At 44.4% G+C, this 23942-nt stretch overlaps 1 protein-coding gene across 1 annotated transcript; it reads left to right on the forward strand.

The window, feature by feature from the left end:
- Positions 1-4425: 4425 nt before the first annotated feature.
- On the forward strand, positions 4426-23699 carry LOC135192946 (uncharacterized). The gene is made up of 5 exons (XM_064176333.1): positions 4426-4656; positions 14478-14758; positions 17106-17261; positions 18182-18219; positions 22222-23699. Exons 1-5 carry the CDS (start codon positions 4426-4428, stop codon positions 23697-23699), a joined length of 2184 nt encoding a protein of 727 aa, XP_064032403.1.
- The last annotated feature ends 243 nt before the right edge of the window (positions 23700-23942 follow it).

Genomic DNA, 23942 nt, shown 5'->3' on the forward strand with positions numbered 1-23942 from the left:
GCTCGCTCCCTGGAAGTGCTCAAGGCCAAATTGGATTGACCACCACCCTCTGAACTCTATTTTGTAACCAGTTTCTAACCCACTCTACTGTCTGCTCATCCATCCCACACTTCCTCAGCTTGCTCACTAAAATGTCATGGGAGATGGTGTCAAAGGCCTTGCTAAGGTCAAAGTAGACTACACCCACTGGTTTCCCTGAATCTGCCCATTCAGTTATGGTATCATAAAATGCTATCAGGTTAATTAAGCATGACTTCCCCTTGGTAAATCCATGCTGACTACTCCTGATAACCTTCTTCTCTTCCAAGTGCCTTGAGATGCCCTCCAGCAGGAGGTGCTCCCTAATTTTTCCAGGGATGGAGGTGAGGCTGACTGATCTATAGTTTCCTGGAACCTCTTTCTTGCCCTTTTTGAAGACCGGAGTGACATTGGCTCTCCTCCAGTCCTCAGACACCTCTCCTGTCTGCCACGATTTGGCAAAGATGATGGAGAGTGGCAGAGTGATACTAGCAGCCAGTTCTCTCAGTGCCCTTGGGTGCATCTCATCAGAGCCCATGAACTTGTGAACGTTTAATTTGTGTAACTGATCCCTAATCCAGTCTGCACTGACCAGTGTGGAGCGTTCCCTCCTCCAGGCTTCCTCTCCTTCATCCAGGGTCTGGAGTGCATAGGGGAGTTCAGCCTTAGGTGTAAAGACTGAATCAAAGAAGGCATTCAGCAACTCTGCCTTCTCTGCATCCTCAGTTATCAAGGCTGCCTCCTCGTTCAGCAGTGGCTCCATCTCTTCCCTGTTCTTCCTTTATCTACTGACGTATTTGAAGAAGCCTTTCTTGTTCTGTTTTACTTCCTTTGCCAGCTTCAGCTCCAAGAGGGCTTTGGCCTTCTTTGTTGCTTTCGTACAAGCCCTGACTACTTCTCTATAGTTCTCCGAAGTGACCAATCCCTTCTTCCCCCCCTTCCCTTCCATGAACTGTAAGTTCCTTTTTAATCTGAGATTTCCTTCAGAAGCTCCTTATTCAACCATGTAGGTCTCCTAGCACGTCTACCTGATTTTTTACTTGGGGGAACACTCCTAGCTTGGGCTTGGAGGAAGTGGTCTTTAAAAATTAACGAACTTTCTTGGGCTCCTTTACCTTCCAGAGCCTTAGCCCATGGGATTTCTGCAAGCATGTCCCCAAAGAGCACAAAGTTAGTTTTAGTGGGTATTGCTTTACCCACTTGCTTTTAGTGGGTATTGCCTATGGTTTCACCTAATATGGTCAAGCTTGCCTAACTGCCATTCCGATTGGCTATTCTGTGTGCAAAGGCCCACTAGTCTCATTTATATTGATAAAAAGAGTTGAGCAGATAACACAGTGTGCACTGCCATCGTATTTGTGCCTGCTGTTTCCTGCTCCTATTTCTCTGCTTCTGGCAGTGATTCTGCCATTGCTTTCTGCGGCATTATGCTAAAGCTCTAGCTAGCTCAGCTGAATTGTCTGGAAACTTCCAGGAATAGGGTCTAAATGGCTCCATGTGGTCGGCCTGCATAGCCAGCATGACATCATGCTAAGACTGCACATCACAAGACATTCTGTCTACACTTGGAAGTCTCTGGAAGATGAGACGTTCTGGAGATACACAGATCATCCAGAGGAGCCAGGAGACAAGGTCAGAGATTGTCTGCCTCTTTTTCCCAGAAGCCTGGGAAGAATCAGGTCTCAGTGGCCGACAAGACAGCATTCCCTGAAAGCATTTGGGTACTGTCTGAAGCTGTATCTAGCCCCATGAGTCTGGAGGTAATATTTTGTGAGTAAATACTTTAATGCCTCTTGCAGTTCACCATAGCCTTCTGCCATAAGCAGAAAGTGGCTCCTTGTGTTCATCTAGTGGGCAAGCGGTATATTGACCGCAAGTGGTTCAGTTTATATATTTTTGCAAGTATTTCTAGATACAGTTATTATCTGTATAATGTTTGTATGACCATTCAAAGAACCAATTATTATTAAAATTATGGTCGGGGGTGGCAAGAGTTCTGAATATCAGAATTAATAAACAATATTAATTTTTGAAAAAATAATCTCACATTAATTTCCCCTTCATTACATCTAGGCAACCCATTCCAGCATCTCACCACCCTCACTATAAAGAACTGTTTCCTAACACCTAGTTTGAATCTCCTCTCTTCCAGTTTAAACCCATTACCCTTCATCCTGTCATTACAAGATCTTGTAAATAGTCCCTCTCCAGCCATCCTGTAGGCCCCCTTCAGTACTGGAAGGCCACTACAAGATTTCCTCAAAGCATTCTCTTCTGCAGGCTGAAGAGCCCAAACTCTAGTAGCTTGTCCTCATAGCAGAGGTGCTCTAGCCCTCTGATCATCTTCACAGCCCTCCTCTGAACTTGCTCTAACAGTTTGATGTCCTTCTTGTGTTGGGGGCTCCGGAACTGTACAGAGTACTCTAGGTGAGGTCTGACAAGAGCAGTGTAAAGGGGGAGAATCACCTCCCTTGTCCTGCTGATGACACTTCTCTTGATACAGCCCAGGACACAGTTGGCTGTCATTGGGAACTTGATTCTGAAAAGCATAGAAAGTCCTATATGCAGACATGATTCACTCCTTAGGCGCCAAGGGTTAAGGATGTACTGGGAAAACATTTACCCCAGTCCATCTATCGGACTACTACCTATTAATGATTTTCCAAATCTCAATAAGAAATCTAAAAGCACTGAAGAAACACGTCAGAACCCTGGAAATGATGAAGAGATCAGGAGCACAAGTAGTATTCCCCTCTATCCCACCATATTTTCTGATGGCATTAACAGAACTGGTGTCACAGGCAGGATTTTGAGTTCTTTGATCATGAGCTACTTTATAAGATCCCAGGCCTGCTGAATACAGATAAGAATTTATTGTCTCAATGGGGAAAAAGAATCCTGGGGCAAGAACTAGCAGTGCTGATTGAAAGGTCTTAAAACTAGATTACATATGAAGTGGCATGGGGACAGAATGGGGCTGTATAGAGATAATACCAATGCACATAGCATGATCAATGAACAGAGGAAACTAGAGGCAATATCAGCCAGTAAGCCAGACAGAGTAGTGTTACATGTACATCAGCTGTTTCCTTAAATGAGAATCAAAGATCAGCCACCTAGAGTGTATGTATACTAATGCACTCAGTTTGGAAAAAAAGCAAGACAAACTAGAGCTTCATTCCCAGTCAGAAAATTTGGATATCACAGGAATAACTGAAACATGTTAGGCCAACTCTCATGACTGAGGGATTGCAGTTGATGAATATAAGCTGTTTAATAAAGACAGGCAGGGTAGAAAGAGGATGTGTAGAATTTTACATCAAGGAGAACCTTGAATGTATAGAAGACAACTATGGTAGTTGTGGGAGCCACATCAAATGTCTTTGGGTCAAAATCAGGGCAACTGTCTAAAGAGAGAAGCCACAGTAGGCATCTGCTATAGACCTCCTAAACAAGACAACACCACCAATGAAGCAATAGTTGGGTCAATCAGGACAGCTTTAAGTCAACAAAACCTGGTTCTTATGAGTCTTTAACTACCCAGAACCACACAATAATTCACCCATAATCCATCAAATTCCTGGAATGCTCAGAGGACTGCTTCCTCATATAAATGTTGGATATGACAACAAGTAATGAGGCATTGCTAGGATTGCTGCTCACTAATCAAGAAAACACACTCTGTAATATTTTATTTGGTGACATGCTTGGCTGCAGTGATCATAATATTATAGAGTTTGGAATACAGATGAGCCCACTGAAGTTTAAATCAAAGACAAAGGCTTTAGACTTTAGAAGAGCAAACTTCAGCTCACTCAGCTCTCAACTTGCAGGTATCCCATGGGAAGCTTCTACAGAGAATAAAGGAGCCAGTGAATGCTGGGAATTCTTCAAGAACATTCTTCTACACATACAAAACCTGTTCACCCCCTGCAAAAGCAAGGAAAATCAGAAGAGTAAGAGCTTAACCACAAGATTCTGGGTCTGCTCAGAACCCAAAAAAAGATGGAAAAATGGATCATTTCCTGTTGAAAATTACAGAGGTACTGCCAGGATGTACAGAGGTGCAGTTAGGAAAGCAAAAGCTCCATTTGAATTGAAATTGGCAGGGATGTCTGAAACTTCAAGAAAAGCTTTTTTTCAGTTATGTTATAAGTGTGCAGAAATAGAAGGACAGTATTATAAAATGGGAGAAGTGAACTATTCACCAGCAACACTGCAAAAGCAGAGGTCTTCAACACCTTCCCCATCTCCGTCATTACCAGTACTGGTACCAGGTCACAGGAACAAATGTCCAGACTGATAGAGACATCGACTTGCCATCAGTGAAGGGAAGGGCTGGTGTGTCAACTGTCATAAGAGCTTGACCTATACAAATCAATGGGCCCAGACACCATCCATCTAAGGATGCTAAAGGAACTGGACAATGTCACTGTGACGCCACTCTCCATAACATATGAGGAATCGTGGAGGTTGAGAGATATACCTGAAGACTGGGAGAAGGCTAATGTCACCCCTAATTACAAAATAGGTTCCAAGGAGGAACTAGGTAATTATAGACCCATTAGCCAAATGTCAATCCCTGGGAAAGTTAAGGAGCAAATCTTCCTGGCAACTATCACAAGTAAACTCAGGAAGGTGAGAGGGATAAGGTGACAGAGATAAGGTGATAGGGATAAGGTCACAGGGAAAGGCCAACATGGATTCACCAGGGGTAAATTGTGTGTGACAAACCTGATCACTTTTTATGACAAGGTGACACTCTTGTGAGTGAGTAGTGGATACTGTCTATCTGGATCTCTCCAAGGCTTTCAACACAGTGTGCCACAGCCTCCTCTTTAAGAAATTGACAAGCTATGACCTAGACAAGTGGTCTGTGCAGTAGGTGGGGAACTGGATGACAGACTCTATCCAGAGGGTGGCAATAAATAGCTTTCCAAGACAGGCAACTTGTCACTAGTAGGGTCCTCCAGGGGTCACTATTGAGCGCAAAGCTGTTCAATATCTTCATTAATGATTTATGTATTGGAATTAAGAGCATCTTGATGAAAATTGCAGATGACACAAAAACAAGTAGGGAAGTTGATACCCCAGAAAGGAGAGACTCCCTCGAGGAAGACCTTGACAGGCTGGTCAAGTGGACAAGAAGGAACTGTATGAAGTTTAAAGAGGGCAAGTGTAGACTTTTGTCCCTGGAGGTACTTAATCCAGGAATGAAGCTCTAATTGGAAAACACCTGGCTTCAGAGCAGCAGTGTGCAGAGGGACCTGAGGGTCTTGGTGGACAAAAAGCTCAGTATGAGTGAACAGTGTGCTGCAGTATGGGAACAGCATATTCAGCTTGATATGAAACAATGTGCGCCATCTAGGTGTAGATGGTAGATAAGATAAATGGAAGTGTAAATAGAAAGAATGGGGGTGCAGGTCTCATGTAATTAACCAGTGTAAATAGTATGCATGTATAGTAAAGGGTGTGGTCTGAAGACTACCTGTAGATTGCCATGTGGATAGAGCTGGAAGTGTATAAAAGAAAAATAAGTTGTGCAAATAAACATCTTCATGGGAGGAAAGCTTTCTGAAGTCCATGCCTGATACTGCCTCAACCAAACTGCTACACTGCAGTGACAAAGAAAGCCAGCAGGATGTTAAGTTGCATTAATAAGAGTATTACAAGCTAGGAGAAAGATGACATTCTTCCATTCTACTCAGTGCTACTCAGGTTGCACCTTGAGTACTGTGTACAGTTTTGAGGACAGGCTGGAAAGGGTCCAAAAAAGAGCCACAAGAATGAGCAGAGGACTGGAAGACCTGTCATATGAGAGAACTGGGTTTGCCCAGCTTTGAGAAGCGAAGGCTTAGGGGTGTACAAGTACATAAGGGGTGGATTTTATGAGGAGGGGGCCTCTCTTTTTACAAAAAAGTCACATGGTAAAGACAAGGAGTAATAGATGCAAGTTGCCACTGGGAAGTATCACCATTGGAACTCTTAGACACTGGGATAAACTCCCAAGGGAGCTGGTGGATTCCCTTACATTAGAAAGTTTCAAGGCCCAGCTTGGTAGGGTGCTGAGCCATCTCATTTAAACTACATTCTTGCCCTGCAAGATTGGATTAGGTATCCTTAAGGTCCCTTCTAAACTGGTACTCTATTAATCTATGAATGCAAGACCACAACTCAGTGAGACAGCGGCACCAGCTCTGATGGCTCTGTGGTTGTGTGGCACTTTATTTGATTTTCTTTTTAGGTGAACAGGGCAGTTTCTATGATGCAGGAGGCCCCAGAGAGACACAAGAGAATGGGTAGAACCTCTCATGTGCTGGGTCATCAGAGTGACACATCCGGGGATGTTGCTGGGGAAACTGTGGCAGACTCAAAATGGGGTAAACCAGGACACACTTTCTCCCCAGAATGCAGCAAGCAGTGAACATGAGGTTGGGCTGCAGAAGGCAGTAGTCTCAGCAGCAGCCTTACTGGAACATAGATAGTAGTCAGGCAGGCTGAGAGAAAAAAAAAAAAAAATCAAAGGTGAGTCATCTGGGCATGTCCTGGCAGCCTGCGATAATCAGTTGCCCAATATGATCCAGCCACGGTTACAACTTGGCCAAAGACTGTTAGGAAAATTGTGGGTACTCAAACAGAGGCTGTACACAAAGACATAGGCATCCAGTCCACTGGCTGCAGGCAGTGCTGGAGCCTGATACTTGAAATGGAGGATAGCAGTGGCAATACCTGTGTTAGACATAAGCAGGTGAATGATCTGCTTAACCTGATGTCTGAGATGAAAGAAGAAATGATAAGACTAAGGACTATAAGGGAATCTGAAAGGGAGTTAGACTTGGGGATCCACATTCTGCAGACCCCCCTAGAAGAGGGAAGTGACCCAGAAAACAGTGAAAAATGGATATGAGTCCCTGTTAAGAGAGGCAAGAGAAATCCATCCTGGTCATGTCACTTTCCCAGTTGCCTTAGCACAACAAGTATAGGGTGCTGGAAGTTGAGACTGAGGCAAATAAGAATGCAGAAGAGACACCATCCAGGGGGTTGCCTAAAGCAAATCCTAATGCCCCTTGCATTAGGACTTGTATCCTTAAAAAAAAAGGGACCATTAATTGTTATTGGTGATTCCCTTTGAAGGGGAACAGAAGGCCCCATATGTAGTCTGGATCCTTCTCAGAGAAATGTCTACTGCCTCCCTGGGCCCTGGGTCAAAGATGTTACCAGAAGGCTGCCTAGTCTGATACAGACCTCTGATTACTTTCCTTCACCAGTTATGCAGGTAGAAAGTAATGAGGTCAAAACTAGAAGTCCAAAAGTAATTAAAAGGGACTTCAAGGCACTGGGGAGATTGGCTGAAGGATCACAGGCACAGGTAATATTTTCATCAGTACCCTCAGTTGCAGGAAAGAATGCTGAAAGGAACAGGAAATCACTCATGATAAATAGGCTCATAGGCTGGTGTCATCAACAGAATTTGATTTTTTTTTTTTTATATTGGAGAACTTTATATGGTACCATATCTGCTAGCAGCAGACAGAGGGAGAAAAAGATCCTGGCACATGAGTTGGCAGGGTTCATTGAAAGGGTGTCCTGGAGTCCTATATACTCCTAAATTCCTCTCCCTCTGTGGTTTGAATGGGAGAGGAAAAGGTGTGAAAAGACCTGTGTCATGGAAGGGAGCAGAGCCCTTTTGCCCTATTGCAGAATTTTCATTTATACACAGAATTGTGGCTCAGAGGCCTTCCATCGAAGAAGTCAAAACAATATTTTCTATTTGCTTGCACTGACGTAGCTGTTGTATCAGTAGACGTACAGGCCTTGAGAGAATCTCTCTCTCAGAGAAATGAAAGACATAAACATGGCTATGTTTTGGAAAAAGGTTTGAATTCTCAGATATGATGACCACTCGACAAACAACTGCTGGGGGCTGACCCCTGGGTGGTTCCATAAGTTGTTTTTGGTAAGAATTAGCCAATTGTATGGATTGATTATAACTTTGTGCCAATCTGTAAGAATAACGTAAAATAGCCTGGACTGGTGGGTTGCACCTCTTTTGAACATTATAAAAATGGTGTGCCTTCCTGGATCGAAAACTAGAACTAGAGCTTTGAGCTTTTTAGCTTTTGCTAGCTTGCATACCTGCTTGCCTGTTTGCCTCGCTTCTGCCGTGGTGATCTCTCGTTCCTGATCAGCCCTGCCCGACGAGGGACTCACAGAGACCTGAAACCTGCTTGGGCCCGATCCTGACGAACAAAGGGACACCGCCCAAAACCTCGAACTTTGCTGAATTGAACTACGGAACAGTGAGTAAATTGGAGAAAGACTCTTTACCTAAAGACTGAGTAACTTTAAAGACTCAAAAGAACTCTAAAGAAATTACAGACTCTCCTTTACCTGCTATTTTCTGAAATGTTATTCTACAACTTCAATCCTAAAAGAACTCATGTGGGGAATTTAGTTCGGGAGGGGGATCTCCGTGTTTGAGCAATAAATCACTTGAAATCCACAAGTGAGTCTCCACGTATTTTCCCCACGACTTCCCAAACTACCTTCCGTGACAACCTGCCTCCACCCCACTGCCCTGCAGGCGTGAAAGGGGTGAGCAAGGGGCCCTTCCGGCATGAGGCGTGCCCCATGCAGTGTCCGCGCTGGAATCAGGCTGGGATTGGCTGTGGTCTTCACACCTAGGAAGTGGTAACTCTGCTCTTTGTCTACGAAGGGTATAGTGGGGGACTTCCCGCTCTTAGGGTTCCCGCCTTAGAGTTCGCCCCCACCTAAGCATTCATGCCTGCCTGAGAGTTCTCCCCCTGCTGCCTGGATAGATTCTGAAGAAGGAGGCCCCCGGCGCTCTGCTCCGAAAGATGGCTTCCACCCGTTAGCGCCCATTAAGCAGACTCAACAGGCCTTAATGACTCTCCTATAGCTTCTGAAAGAGAACCCAAGAGGACAAGCAGCTGGACTACCCTTTTCAGCCAGCCTGAGTTATTTTGGTTCAGCTTCATTATTAAGTGGAAACACTATAATTTAATAGCTAAAGCCTTTTCCAACTTCTGACTTCCAAAATAGTCAAATTATCTATGGTATACTTGTAGATTTTCTCAAACAAGCTGAATCTGATAATTAAAACAAAATTAATTTCTGTATACAGTTTTGGGGATGGGTTTTTTGGAAAATAAAATAACTCTATTTTTACATAAATTCGTCACTTGGCCACATTAATTCCCTGTCACCACAACAAAGGGGTTTTGTTGTGGTAGGCCTGACAGGCCAAAAATGGGCTTATCCATGCCCTGGCTTGCCCAGGCCATGTTTTTCTACTCTCCCCCACTTCGGCTGTGGGAGAAGCAATCATGGGAAAGGAGGAATCTGGCTTCTTCAGACATGTTCCCTTGCCTCCACTCCTTCTGTGCTGAGGGAAGCAACCACAAGAGGGGAGGGCAAAAGCCCCGGCTTCGTCTAATGGTAAAGCTTCGCAAAGTGCCATTCTGATTGGCTAATCTATGTCCAATTCCCAATTAGTCTCAGGTGGATATGGATAAAAGGGGTGAGCAGGTAGCATGGTGTGCTACTGCTGCCTCATTTGTAACCTGAATTTGTCTGGAAACTCCATGCCGTGGAGAGCTTACCAGAAACAGGCTCTAAATGCCTGCACGTGATCAGCCTGTATAGCCAGCGTGACATTGTGGTAAGACTGTACATTGCATTGCATCCTGCTTGTCCCTCTGCAAGGCTTTTTCTGAATTGGGAATCAAGAGGAACCAGGTCAGACACTATGTGACTTCCAGTTTACTAAGTAGAGAGTCTGGGAAACTTGCACAGCAACCTCTCCACATGCTTTGGGTAGTGTCTGCTAATATTTTGTGAGTAAATATTTAAAAGCTTATTTTAATTCATTAATTGCCTTTTGCCATAAGCAGAAAGGAGCTTCCTGTGTCCTCTACTGGATAAGTGGTATAATTAACCGCTTAGAGTATAATCAACCACAAGAATCTTCTCTTCCAGAATAATGTTTGCATTTGTCACTTTAAGAAATAAGTGACCTAGTTTTACCTGTTACCTGGGTGTATAAACTTCCAAACTGTGCATTTTTGAACCTTGTCAGTAAGTTTTCTGGTGAGTTTCAATGTTAATAAACAGATTTCATAGTTATTAACAATCATCACCTGGATATCAAAATTAATACTGCCATCCTCACAGTGAAATAAATCCTCCTCATGTTTAAATCAAACTTCCTATGCCTCAGCTTCCACCCATTGTCCCTTGTCCTGTCATTGAGCATCACCAAAAGCAGACTGGCTCCATCCTCCTCACACTCAACCTTTACATATTTATAAACATTGATGAGGTCACCTCTCAGTCTCCTCTTCTCCAAGCTGAAAAGCCCCAGCTCCCTCAGTCTTTCCTTGTAAGACAGATGCTCTAATCCCTTAATCATCTTTGTGGCTCTGAGCTGGACTTTTGAACTGGAGGACCCAGAACAGAACACAGTACTCCAGATGTCGCTTCACCAGGGCAGAGTAGAGGAGGAGAAGAACCTCTCTCAACCTACTAGCCACATCCCTTCTAATACACCGCAGAATGACATTGGCTGCAGAAGGGAACGGGAAAGGATGGAGACGATTCAATATGAGCTAGCTGTCCAAGGGTCCGTTTGTTTATTAAGAGCATCAGACTCCAAGTTACAAAGCACATACTTTTCAGTTAGGGTGAGAAGTGTGAAACACATACAGCATACTGTGTAGTGCTTTTTCTTAGGATTTGGTGCATCTAAATATTTGAATATGCATAATCTTCCCTACTTGGCAGTTACTGCAAAAGCATTTTTGGTGCACCTAAGTATTGGAATTTGCATATTCCTCCTAATTCCCTCCTACTGTGCACACAGCCCCACAGAAGCTGTTTATGACAGATTCCTCTGAGCTTCTTCACACACAGCGCTGTGGCTTACTGTGCTTCAATACTCAGGCCTCACATCCAAGGCTTGATTGTACATGCTTCTAGGGGCTTGTGCCCCCCATTTGCCAGCCAGTTCTCAACAATTTTCCCTCCTGCCCACGAGAGCACATTGCTGGATCATGGTCAACCTCCCATCCACTAGGACCCCCAGATCCTTTTTCCCTTTGATCCCTTCAGTCCCTAACCTATACTGCTACCTGGATTTGTCCTTTTCCAGGTGTAAGACTCTATACTTGCCCTTGTTGAATTTCATTATATTTCTTCCTGCCCAACCCTCCAGCCTGTCAAAGCCTCACTGGTGTGTCAGCCACTCCACTCAGTTTGGTGTCATCAGCACACTTGCTGACAGTGCACTCTGTGTCCTCTCCTCATTCAGGTCACTGATGAATATATTGAACAGAACTCGTCCCAGTACTGACTCCTGTGGGACCCCACTAGTCACAGGCCTCCAACTAGACTCCATCCCATTGACCACAACTCTCTGGCTTCTTTCCTTCAACCACTGCTCAATCCACCTCACTATCTGATCATCCAGACCACACTGCCTCAGTTTGGCGAGAAGGATGTTCTGGGAGTGTGCTAGTTTGAAGCCAGGAGAGCCTAGATGACAGATGAGATGCATTATTTGACCTGTTGGTCACAAATGCAAGTGAAGTCATTAGGGATGTCAAAGTCAAAGGCAACCTGGGCTGCAGCAATCATGTGCTAGTGCAGTTTCCTGTCTTAAGGAGTATGAAGCCTGTGAAAAGCATACATAGGACTCCAAATTTTAGGAAAATGAATTTCCAGTTCTACATGGAGTTAGTAAACAGGACTCTATGGGAAATGGCCTGCAGGGACAATGGAACAGAGCAGAGCTGACAGATCTTTAAGGATATTTTCTATAGAGCACAAGAGATCTCAATCCCCACATGTAAGAAATTAAGCAAGGAAGGCAAGAGACCACCACAACTGAGCAGTGATCTGCTGGTCAAACTAAAGGGCAAGTTGGAGCTACACCAGAAATGGAAGAAGGGCCAGGGAAGAGTGTAGGGATGTTGCCTAGTTGTGTAGGGACAAGGCCAGGAAGGTCAAGGCATAGCGGGAACTGAACTTGGCAAGAGATGTAAAGAAACCAAGGCTTCTACAGGTAGGTTAACAAGAAAAGGAAGGTTAAAGAAAGTGAAACCCCCTCATGATTAACAGTGGGGAACTAGTATTGGATGAGGTGAAGGCTGAGGCCCATGAGTTGGAAATCGGGGACACAAAATTCCTTCCACTGTAAGTGAAGACAAGATGCATGACCATCCCAGAGCCTCGATGGAATTAGCTGATGTAATTGCCGAGCCACTATCCATTATATTTGAAAAGTCCTGTCAATCAGGTGAAATCCCTGGTGACTGGAAGAAAGGAAACAGTACAAATCTTTTTTTTGTAAAGGGTGGAAAGGAGGACCCTGGGAACTAATGACCTATCAGCCTCACCTCTGTGCTTGGGAAGATCATGGAACAGATCCTTCTACATGCCATGCTAAGGCACATGGAGGACAGAGATGTGAATAGTCATATCCAGAGGGTAGTGTTCAATGGCTTGAAGTCCAGATGGAAAGCAGTGACAAGTAGTGTCCCTTGGGGGGCTGTACTGGGACCTGTGCTGTTTCATGTTTTCATTGAGTGCACAATCAGGAAGTTTGAAGGTGACAGCAAGTCAAGTGGTGATGTCAATATGCTAGAGAGATGGGATGTCACCCAGAGGGACCTGGACAAAATGGAGGGGTAGACCCAGGTGAACCTCATGAGGTTCAACAAGATTAAGTGCAGGGTTCTGCAACCTGGGCCAGAACAATTCTGACTATCAACATAGACTGGGGGATGAAGTGATAGAAAGCAGCCCTGTGGAAAAAGACTTGGGGGTGGTGATGGATGAGAAGCTGGACATGAGCAGGTAGTGCACATTTGCAGCCCAGAAGGCAAATCACATCCTGGGCTGCATCAAAACCTGTGTGGCTAGCAGATCCACAGAGATGATTCTGCCACATTGCTCTTCTCTGGTGAGACCTCATCTGGAGTACTGCATCCAGGTCTGGACCACTCAATACAGGAAGGACATGGACCTGATGGAGCAGGTCCAGAGAAGGGCCAAAAAAATGGGAGGCTGGAGCACCTCCGTTAGAAAGACAGACTGAGGGGTCTGGGGTCGTTCAGTCTGGAAAAGAGGAGATGTAATAGTAGACTTTCAGTACCTGAGGGGGAGCTACAAGAAGGATAGACAGACACTGTTTACAAAGGTCTGTGGTGATAGGAAAGCCTTTTGGTTTTCCCCTTAATTCTCACCCATAGGGACTCAAGCTGATCATCCTTAATCTCTACCTCCATGATATCCAAAGCATCCCTAATGTATAAGGCCACTCTTCCACCCCTTCTCCCTTGACTGTCTCTCCTGAAGAGTCTGTAGCCATTGATTACAGCACTCTAATTGTATGAGTCATCCCACCACGTTTCTGTGATGGCAACAACATTGTAGTTTTCCTCCTGCACCAAGACTTCCATCTCCTCTTGTTTGCTACCCAGACTGTGTGCATTGGTGTACATACACTTTGGCTTGGCTGCTGGTTTTACCTCTATCTCTGGCCTACTACCCTCAGCCTCCTTCAGTTTGTCTCAAGTACTGTTGCGTTTAACACCATCCTCCTTCCAGTCTACTTTAAAGCCCTTTCAACAAACCTAGCCAACTCATGGGCCAGGATTTTTCTCCCCCTCTGAGTCAGTTGTACCCCATCTGTTGCTTGCAGACCTGGGCCCATATAAAGTTCCCCAAGATCAAAGAATCCAAAGTTTTGTTGTTGGTACCAGCCTCTGAGCCACTTGTTAATCAAGTACAATTTCCTACTCCTCTCAGCATTCTAACCTGCAACTAAGGGTATAGATGAAAAGACTACCTGTGCCTCTGCTCCCTCAACTACTTTTCCCAGTGCCTCGAAGTCCCTTTTGATTGCTTTTAGACCTCTGGTATCAGCCTCATCAATTCCTGCCTGTATAACTAACAAGGGATAGTAATCAGAGGGCTGCACTACAGTAGGCAGCCTTCTGGTAACATCCCTGACCTGGACCCCAGGGAGGCAGCAGACTTCCCTGTGGGAGAGATCTGGCCGGCATATGGGGCCCTCTGTTCCTTCCGGAAGGGAATCACCAATAACAATTACCCTCCTCTTTTTCTTTTGATACTAGTTCTGATGTGAGAGGGCAACTGATCCACTTCACTCAACCCCACAGATGGTGATGTTTCTGCCTCCAAAATCACCTCACCCTCAACCTCTAGTGGCCTATATCTGCTGTGCAAGGGCAACTGAGGAGGTGAGGGGGACTGGAAGGGTTTTCACTTGTCCTTTCTGACAGGCACCTGTGTCCATTCTCCCTTATTTCCTGGTTCACCTCCTCTGCCAAGGGGGACTGCAGAGCAGGGTACCATAAGTCCAACTGAGTTTCACATTCCCTTTTAGCCTTTAGCCTGTCCATGTCATCCTTCAGCTCATAGATGAGGGGCAAGCAACTGATGTCAGGTACCCGGACCTGAACAAGGCCTCTGACACTGTCCCACAGCATATCCTAGTCTCCAAGCTGGTGACACACAGGTTTGATGGGTGGACTACTAGATGCATAAAGAACTGGTTTGATGGCCACACCCAAAGAGTGGTTGTCAACGGGTCCATGTCCAAGTGGATGTCAGCGACAAGTGGAGTCCCTCAGAGATCAGTCCTGGGACCAGTCTTGTTCAACACCTTTATCGGTGATATGGAGAGTAGCATTGGGTACACCCTCAGCAAATTTGCTGATGACACCAAGCTGTGTGGTGCAGCAGACACGCTAGAGGGAAGGGATGCCATCCAGAGGCAAATGGACAAGCTGCAGAGGTGGGCACAAGCCAACCTCAGGAGGTTCAACAAGACCAAGTGCAAGGTCCTGCATCTGGATCAAGGCAATGCCAAGCACAAATCCAGGCTGGGCAGTGACTGGCTGGAGAGCACCCCTGAGGAGAGGGACGTGGGGGTGCTGGTGGACAAGAAGCTCAACATGAGCCAGCAGTGTGCACTTGCAGCCCAGAGGGCCAACCAGAGCCTGGGCTGCATCATGAGAAGAGTGGCCAGAAGATCGAGGGAGGTGATTCTCTCCCTCTACTCTGCTTTGGTGAGACCCCACCTCGAGTACTGCATCCAGTTCTGGAGCCTCTATTACAAAAGGATGTGGATGTGCTGGAGCATGTCCAGAGAAGGGCCAGGAGGATGATCGGAGGGCTGGAGCACCTCTCCTATAAGGACAGACTGAAAGAGTTGAGGTTTTTCAGTCTGGAGAAGAGGAGGTTCCAAAGTGACCTTCTGGTGGCCTTCCAATATCTGAAGGGGGCCTACAAAGAAGCTGGGGAGAGACTTTTTAGGCTGTCAGGTAGTAACAGGACTAGAGGGAACAGAGCAAAGCTGGATGTGGGGAAATTCAGACTGGATGTGTGAGCATGGTGAGAGCCTGGAATGGGTTGCCCAGGGCGGTGGTTGAGTCCCCATCTCTGGAGGTGTTTAAGGCCAGGCTGGATGAGGCTGTGGCCAGCCTGATCTAGGGTAGGGTGTCCCTGCCCATGGCAAAGGAATTGGAACTAGATGGTCCTTGTGGTCCCTTCCAACCCAGACTAATTGTATGATTCTAAGTATTACTGACTTCTACAATTTACTGGCTTCTACAAATTTCCTTACATACCTCCAGCAAGACATCAGTTTCAAAGTTTTCAAACACTTTCAAAGAATGTGCTTTACAAAATACACTCAGAAATTGTTTGGTCTGATAACAAAAGGTGACTGGTCTTAAAAGACAATGGAAGAGTAAATAATGACAAGGCAAATCTTTACCCTCAGAAAATCTGTATAACCAGAGGCAAAAGGATCTTCTGTCTTAAAGCACAAGAGAAGAAGTTTTAATTTCTGTGTAACTGGTAGTCTTTCTTTGGAATCTTCTCCTGACATAAAGGATTTCTGCATCTTTTTGACCTTCTGAAATATTTAGAATAAAATCTTTGCTTGTCTGCTCAAACACATTTTCTTTGCCCCACATCTCAGAATCATGTCGATAAAACAGGAAATCAAAAGAAAAATCACTAGACCAATATTCTTATCCAAGTCTTGTTACAAAATTGACTGAAAGGCTTATTAACAAATATGTTCAAAAGTGACTACAAATATGATCAGAGCTGTTAGATATTCTCAAGGTGGCTCAACATATTCTTTGCCTCTGGATTTCAGTATCTTCTCCCAGATATATTGTTTATAATTCTACAAGTCAATTCACTTTGATTCTTTTCTCAACATGGGGCATGCTGTCATGGACTGAGTCAAGCTTGCCGCTGTTACTCATACCATGCTGCAGTCAAGCCAGCTTCAAAAAGTCAAAGTACTAACTGGAGCAAAGTATTATGGGGCTTTAAGTTCAGGTTGGAATATGGTTCCAACATGGTTCTTGCTTCTGAGTTCCGGGCTCTTGTGTGTGAGCTTTTTCCTGCAGGCATGATGGTGGAATGGGCAGGAGCTGGGTAGCTGCTGGGTTTGTTTTTCTGTCTTATGCTGAATATTTTTCCCCTCAATTTCACTCCTTGCCTTCTATAAATAGGCTAAGATAAGGTAATCATGCATTGTATTAATAGATTAATTTGATTATTACCTAAGGTAATTATGTAGTGTGATTATGATATCTCATGTTATATTAACTCTTTATCTGTTTATCTGAACCCTGAGTTTCATGTGTTACTTTTCTCCCTCACTTTTGTATTGGGGGAGCAGAGAGTTTAGCCCTTGCACTAAACAATTACAGACAAATAAATATCAGCAACTTTCATTAAAGAGGTCATTGGCCATGTTTTTTCTTATGTCATTGAATTACAAATTACCAACTTCCAAAAACCTTTATTGAGTTACAAATGCATACTGCAAAAATGAGAACAGAAGAGTTTTTCAGTGTAAATAATGACTTTTTTTGCTAACTAAATGTAGCACACATTTCTGAGTAGTTATTTTGATTTTTACTTAAAGGATTCTTACAAATTTCTGCATAAGAAATAATTCTGTACCTGAATGCACAGCTGTTGTTCATCTGAGCTGTCTTGTTTCTGATGCTCAGGAGAGTGCTGCCACAGATCTTCAGCAGTGTGAAAGTTCTAGGAGCTGCACGTGACAAAAAAAGAAAATGTAATTACAATTCACATGAGACTATCGAGTGCTGGTATGAAAGGTCACAGCACATTGTCATTTATTCCTCAGAACTTAAGTCTGGAAGGTGAGTCCTCTATAGAAATAGAGAGAGAGCTATAGTCTAGAACAGTAAGAGTAGGATAGAAGTCACAGTCACCAGAGGAAGGATCTCAGACACACAGAATGGAAGAAGCCAAGGAATTTAATTATTATCCACCATTAATGGAAAGGTTTTCAAATACCACTGAGGCAAACAAAAAAAAAAAAAAAAAAAAGTCAGCTCAGACATAGATTTCTAATAGACTCAAACATTTATTGTGTAATGTTACAGCCAAAATAGTATCTCTGTTAGGGCAGACTGCCATGCATATTTGTGCAAGGGCAAATGGCTGACTGAAATCAAATATGAAACTGAAGGAAAATTCCATTGTATTTCACTCAGCTATTACAATGATAAACCCCATTATATGTCATCCTTTGTTATCACACATTTAGCCAGCAGCTTCTTCACTACATTCCTGGAGATATTAGAAAGCAAAGAGACGAGGAAACAATTTCAGTTTTCAACACTGGGTACTAGTTACTTCCCCTACAAAAACTCCCAACTCCTATGAGACCTGGCATGTTATGAGACTGTCAGATTTCACATATAGTTCAGACTGCTTTTCAACTTAGGAAATCACTTTACAGATTACATTTCAAGCAAGTGAGTTACATACAGTTGAAACAGAGTGGAACTACACATTTGCTTTTATCTTTTGTAATGGAAAATTAATCAGGTTATTTTTAATATGTCAAAGGATACATAAGGTACTCCACTAAAGTAAGTAAAAGCATGAAGGTGGTAGGAAAAGATATCAGATTAAGGAAAAAAAAAAAAAAAAAAAAAGGAAGTTTATCCTAATTATTTTATTTTTTTATAGTTGTAAATTGTCAGTAGTTTTGTTTGGAGAGGTTTTAGAGTACCTATTTTCTGAACAATGCCTTAAATTTGCCTGTGTACAGAGATGTTAACAAGAGTTACAAGAAGGAGACAATCCAAGGTAAGAGAAGGCAATAAAAAGCCTTACCCCACTGCAATATTTAAAAGCTGGAATAGTCCAATTATTTACTACATGGTTATTGTCCATAGCCTTATTTTAAGCAGCATCTGTGGTTCCTGTCTACGTACCTTAGTTTTGGAATCACAGGATAAATAGGGACTCAGAAGCTACAGAGTTCCATTCCCACTTCTTCAGTGAGGGCTTGTTTCACATTTTTAAAATTCATTGCCTACGGCTCTGCCATGATATTCCATACTTTTAGAAAGGTGTCAGATGTAAGGTGTCAGGTCTTTGACAACTTAAAGACAAACACAGCCTTCTCCACTTGACTTAGACACTTAGTAACTGATCTTCACAATCACAAGGGCTAGAACCACTTTTTTCCCATGACAAAACCAAAACCTGTAATATTCATGCTTTCACAACAATTTCTGACTAGCTTTTTCAATACAGTCCTTTCTTATTTCTATTCTGAATCTGCCAGTATTAAAGATTACTGACCACAGCAAATTGATAAAGAAATATGCATCCCATAGAGCAACTTCATCTATGTAAGAAACCAACAAATAATATGAAGCCAAAATCTGAAATATGAATTTGAGCTTGTCTTGCAAGTGTATCTTTCCTAAAAAATCCAGCATTCCAGTCATGTAAATTAACCCACTGTGTGTCTGTAATTGCAATGAGATCATGGCCCTGCAACTGCACTCAGATATCTCATTCTTTCTATTTATTCCCCATGTTGTATCTGTCAGTACAGAGGTATTTCAGAGAAGTAATAGAGCATGCAAGTTTACCTAGAGGGGTGCCAAGAGAACCCAACACAACCAGCAATAGAACAAGGGGACACAGTCTCAAGTTGTGCCAGGGTAGGTATAGGCTGGATATTAGGAAGAAGTTCTTCACAGAGAGAGTGATTTCCCATTGGAATGGGCTGCCCAGGGAGGTGGTGGAGGCACCGTCCCTGGGGGTCTTCAAGAAAAGACTGGATGAGGCACTTGGTGCCATGGTCTAGTTGATTGGATAGGGCAGGGTGATAGGTTGGACTGGATGATCTTGGAGGTCTCTTCCAACCTGGTTGATTCTATGATTCCATGATTATATGATTCTATACAACCTTGAAGTGACTGGCCTTTTGGCTTACATCTTGGATGGCAGCCAACGAACATTTGTAGCTGCTCTCGGTAGCCTGCCTTGTTCCCCATTTGATTGTTCTCCAATCCAGACTGTGATGCTAACTCAAATGCAATAATGCTGTGGAAGAGGAAGATAGCATCAGTAGTCTTGCTAAAGCTTAAGTAAATGACATCTACAACTCTCCCACTAATGAAACATCTACTCATTTTACCACAGAAGGAAATCCACCATGTCAAATATTATTTACCCTTGATAAAAGTATGCTGACTATTCCAGTTATCTTCTTCAAAGGCATGGAAATTTGCTTCAGTAAGACATACTTTATGTTGTTATTTTTTTATATGGAATTTGATTGATTAGTCTGTATTTCCCCAGATTGTTATTTTGTTTGGTTTTGATAAAAAGTATAATCCTCACTTCCATGCAGTCATCCCAGGTCTTCATTTTTAACTATTTTTGAAAGATTTTGAAGCATCCCTGTAAGGATATTGGCTAGCTCTCTCAACAGTCTTTGTCGCAACCTCTCTCATACTGTGGATATCACATGGATCAAGTTCTCCTAAGTAACCCCTGACTTGATGTGCATCCACTTTCTTTTCCTGTGAATCTCTTCACTAATCTTTATTGATTTATTACTAGATAGTCACAGCTTCTTGCTATTGTATCTATGCAGTAGACTGGCTGAGGAGTTCCCCAACCACCAAATAAAAGAATGATGAAGCAATGAATACAAGCATAGACCTGATGTACAGCTTTCCTTCACTTAAAAGTAAAGAAAAATTTGAGTTTCATAATTAGACTACATCTACAAATGAAACCTATAGATTTTTTCATGCTGCAGGTATTCAATTATTAGACAAATATACCTATGGTTACTACCTCCTTTGTATTGTATTTGCTGGAAAATACTATTTCTATGTAGTGAATCATCCCACAAAACAAAGATTCGCTTTCCAAATTTCTTTACAACTGAATATGTTAACAATCAAATCCTGACACATCCTCAGGGCAGTAAACAAGTTCTGTATATAAGTATGGCTTCAGAATTCTGAGTATAGTTATACACAATATAGCAGCTGTGATCACATATCCTCTCCAGCAGATCCCTGTCCTTCTTAAACTGGGGAGCCCAAAATTGAACACAGTATTCAAGGTGGGGGTCTCATCAGGTGTGAGAGTCTGATCCTCTCTCTTGTTAATCAACAAAGATAAAGATTGCATTGTCCCTCCTTAATCTTGTTACTTCTGGGACTCAGACTCGGTGCTTGGCCCAAAAGCTCAGAGATGCAAATCAACAGACAATACCTTTGAAACTCCTAGACCTCACCCTGGCTGGACTGCCCAGGAAGCCTCCACCTTATCTCAGCTGCCCCCAAGGGCTGTGTATGCAGGGTGTGGACAGGTGTAGCCGAGAGAGGGCGGAGGCCCTCCCCCCGGCGACGCTGGACCCCTGCGAATGTGTGAGAATGCACAGGAAGATGCCCTGGGGGGGGCTGCAGCTGGACACTGAGCAGAAAACTGTATAAAAAGGCAGGAGAAATGCCTGCCAAAGAGTGGCATCCCCACCAGACCAAGGGTGGTATCCCCACCAGTGGTATTCCCACCGCACCACCAGTGGCATCACCAGCAGGCAGAGAGTGGCACCTCCACCGGACCACCGGACCACCGAGGGCAGACCACCCGACCACGAGAACTGCACACCGCCTGAGGAACCTCTGACAAACTCTGCAGATCATCCCTGGGCCACGCACCCGTTTCTCTCTCACTCCTTCATCTGCGACTGAGGGTAATGTGCTCACAGCCTTTTCCCCTTCCCTGCACCTTCTTTTCTTCTCCATCGATCTCTTTATCTTTCTCTCTCCCCCTTCTCCCCTCTCTCCCTCCGTTTTGCCCAACCTTATCCTTTAATAAACAGTTTCATGGTGATATATGGTCTCGTTTGCACCTTAATTTCACAGCACGGAATCCATAAGAACTGGTCTAGCTCCTCTGGACAGAGATACTGTTAATCTCTGCTCCTCCGGACCTTGACATTTTTTGGCGTCACGGACAGGATTCTGTGTAGTGAAAGTATCATCAGGAAACCGTTTCATTTCTGAGAACCCCAAAGTGTGCACGAGTGTGTCTGAGATGTACTCTGAGAGCAAAGTGAATGCTTGTGGAGCAGAGTGTGGAGATTCTTCAAATGCCTAAATGTGTCTGCGTTCTCGGGAAAGAATATTTTAGGGTACAAGTGTTGATTTTATAGTGTGGCCTTCCCGAGAATTCTTAGTACCCTGCGGTAAATAGGAAATATTGTGTAAAGTGTGTCCTCTTGGGGAGAGCTACCTCCACAAGAAGTCTAGTAAAATTGAGAATATTGGTAAAGTGTGTCCCCTTGGGGAAAGGTTCCCAAGAAGTCTAGGAAACTTGTAAATATTGTGTAAAGTGTGTCCTGGGGGAAAGAATTTCCCCTGAGAAGTCTCTCTGTTGGCAAAGTGTGTCCTCTCGGGGAGACTGTGGCTGTCCTCTCCGAGAAGCTAGATCTCTGCGTTCCCGGGAAAGAATATTTTAGGGTACAAGTGTTGATTTTATAGTGTGGCCTTCCCGAGAATTCTTAGTACCCTGCGGTAAATAGGATTGTGTAAAGTGTGTCCTGGGGGAAAGAATTTCCCCCGAGAAGTCTAGTGAACCCAAACGGAACAGTTTCTCTGTTGGTAAAGTGTGTCCTCTCGGGGTGACTGTGGCTGTCCTCTCCGAGAAGCTAGATCTTGGTGTGATCTCCCTGAAGGAATTTATTGTGTGTGTGAGCTTTCTTTGAGCGGATTTTGTAGGGAAGATTTTTGAGGTATAAGGTCTTTGTGTTGTTGTGACCTCCCCGTGGAGCTCTTACCTTAAAGGCCATGGCCACGGTGGAGAGGCTTTTCTGTTTGTTGGAAGCTCACGGAGCTCGCCCGTCCGTGGAAGGGCTGGGCTGGGCCCGTGAGAACTGGAGTAACTGCCAGAGTGTGGCGGATCGGATTGTGGCCCTGCAGAAAGAGGCACGGGCCAAGTCGGGAAAGGGCAAAGCCTTCATCTGTGCAGTTTTGGGTGCGTGTTTGGCTGCTTCAATAGATGAAAAGCAAAGCCAAAACGGACGAGAGAATAAAATCATTTCCTCCTTGCAGGAGCTGGTAGATTCCCTGCAAGGGCATATTGTAACTTTAAAGGACGAAGTGGCAGATCTTAAGGATAGATTAAAAACAGAACAGAAGTGGCAAAAGTGGTTTTTGAAGGAGGAAGAGTTAAAGCAGACAGAGCCTGCCTCCATATACCCCCAGGCAGAACTGGCAGCAGCAGAGGAAGCTGCTGCTCACATGCGTCCTCTCATTAAAACTGAGATGCTGTACGAGGATGAGGATGGCACCCCTGCCATCACAACCAAAGAGATACCCTTTTCTTCCACTGAGCTGGCCAAACTGCGTAAAGAGTTTGCACGTTCGGCTGGAGAGTCTGAGGTGGAATATGTATGGCGTGTCTCTAGAACTGGAGGTGATCAAATTAGGTTGACAGAGGCTGAAGCTACAGGCTATTGGGGTGCTAATGTGTTCCTAACTACGGGCAATAGGAGTGGTCCCTGGAGCCTTACTCAGCGAGCAGCTTTCTGGGCTGGGGGTTTTGATTCAAAGGAGAGAGGAGAGCCTCTAGTTCTGAGGGGAGGCATGAATCAGATGATGGAAAATGTGCAGAAGGCAGCTTGTTTGCAAATGGTCTATGATCGAGAACTGAAACATCATTTTGAATCGCCCCTTTCTCTCTTGGTGGACCCGAAGCGAATGACCCCCCTGGTGAGGGGACTTCCTGACTCCCTTAAGATGAAAGGCATTCAGCTCCAAAAGGAGATAGCTGACACCCCACTTACCTCCCGAATACAAGCTACTCTGAGGGAGAACTTAACACCCGGGAGGAACCAGCCCGATGGCAGACAATGGACGTGGGAGGAGGTGGCTAGAGAGCTATTAGATTATGCCAGGCAGTATGGGGTGCCTGAGGAAGTTCATAAGCCTGAGACTAGAGGCTTGAGGCATGTGGAAATTAATCACCCACTGCCAAGTGCAGATCCCCGGAGCCAGATGCTTCGAATCCCCAAACGACACTCGACTGGGGGGAGGGAGCACCTGAACACTAGACACTATTGGTGGGGGCTAGGCCGGAAGAAAGGTATCCCAAAAGAAGTGATTGATGGGTTATCTTCAGTGCAGTTGGAAATCGTTGTAAAAAACTGGCCAGAGTCTAGCCAGAAACCCGAGCCCACTGCACCCCCCTTGATAGACTTATCTGATGTGGGGAAAGGCGTGCCCCCTTCTCAGCCTCAGAGGAGCTGAGAGCTTCACCCCTCTGTGGTGAGTGGGGGAGGTGAAGCCTAGAGATCTGTGAGCTCACCAATCAATTGCAAATTGTACAGGGTCTGGGAGGTGGATTTGGTTTGTGCCTGGCTTGGCTTCAAGCTGAAACAATCAAAGGCACTTACCGGCCCATTCAAAGCAATTAGCTTCACCTGGGCAGGCTCAGGGAGCCTCTCTCTGGGTGGGGGTGCTTTGCCCTGATACCTTATCAGTATCTGAGGG

The sequence above is a fragment of the Pogoniulus pusillus genome, chromosome Z (assembly GCF_015220805.1).
Source record: "Pogoniulus pusillus isolate bPogPus1 chromosome Z, bPogPus1.pri, whole genome shotgun sequence".
NCBI classification, from domain to species: Eukaryota; Metazoa; Chordata; class Aves; order Piciformes; family Lybiidae; genus Pogoniulus; species Pogoniulus pusillus.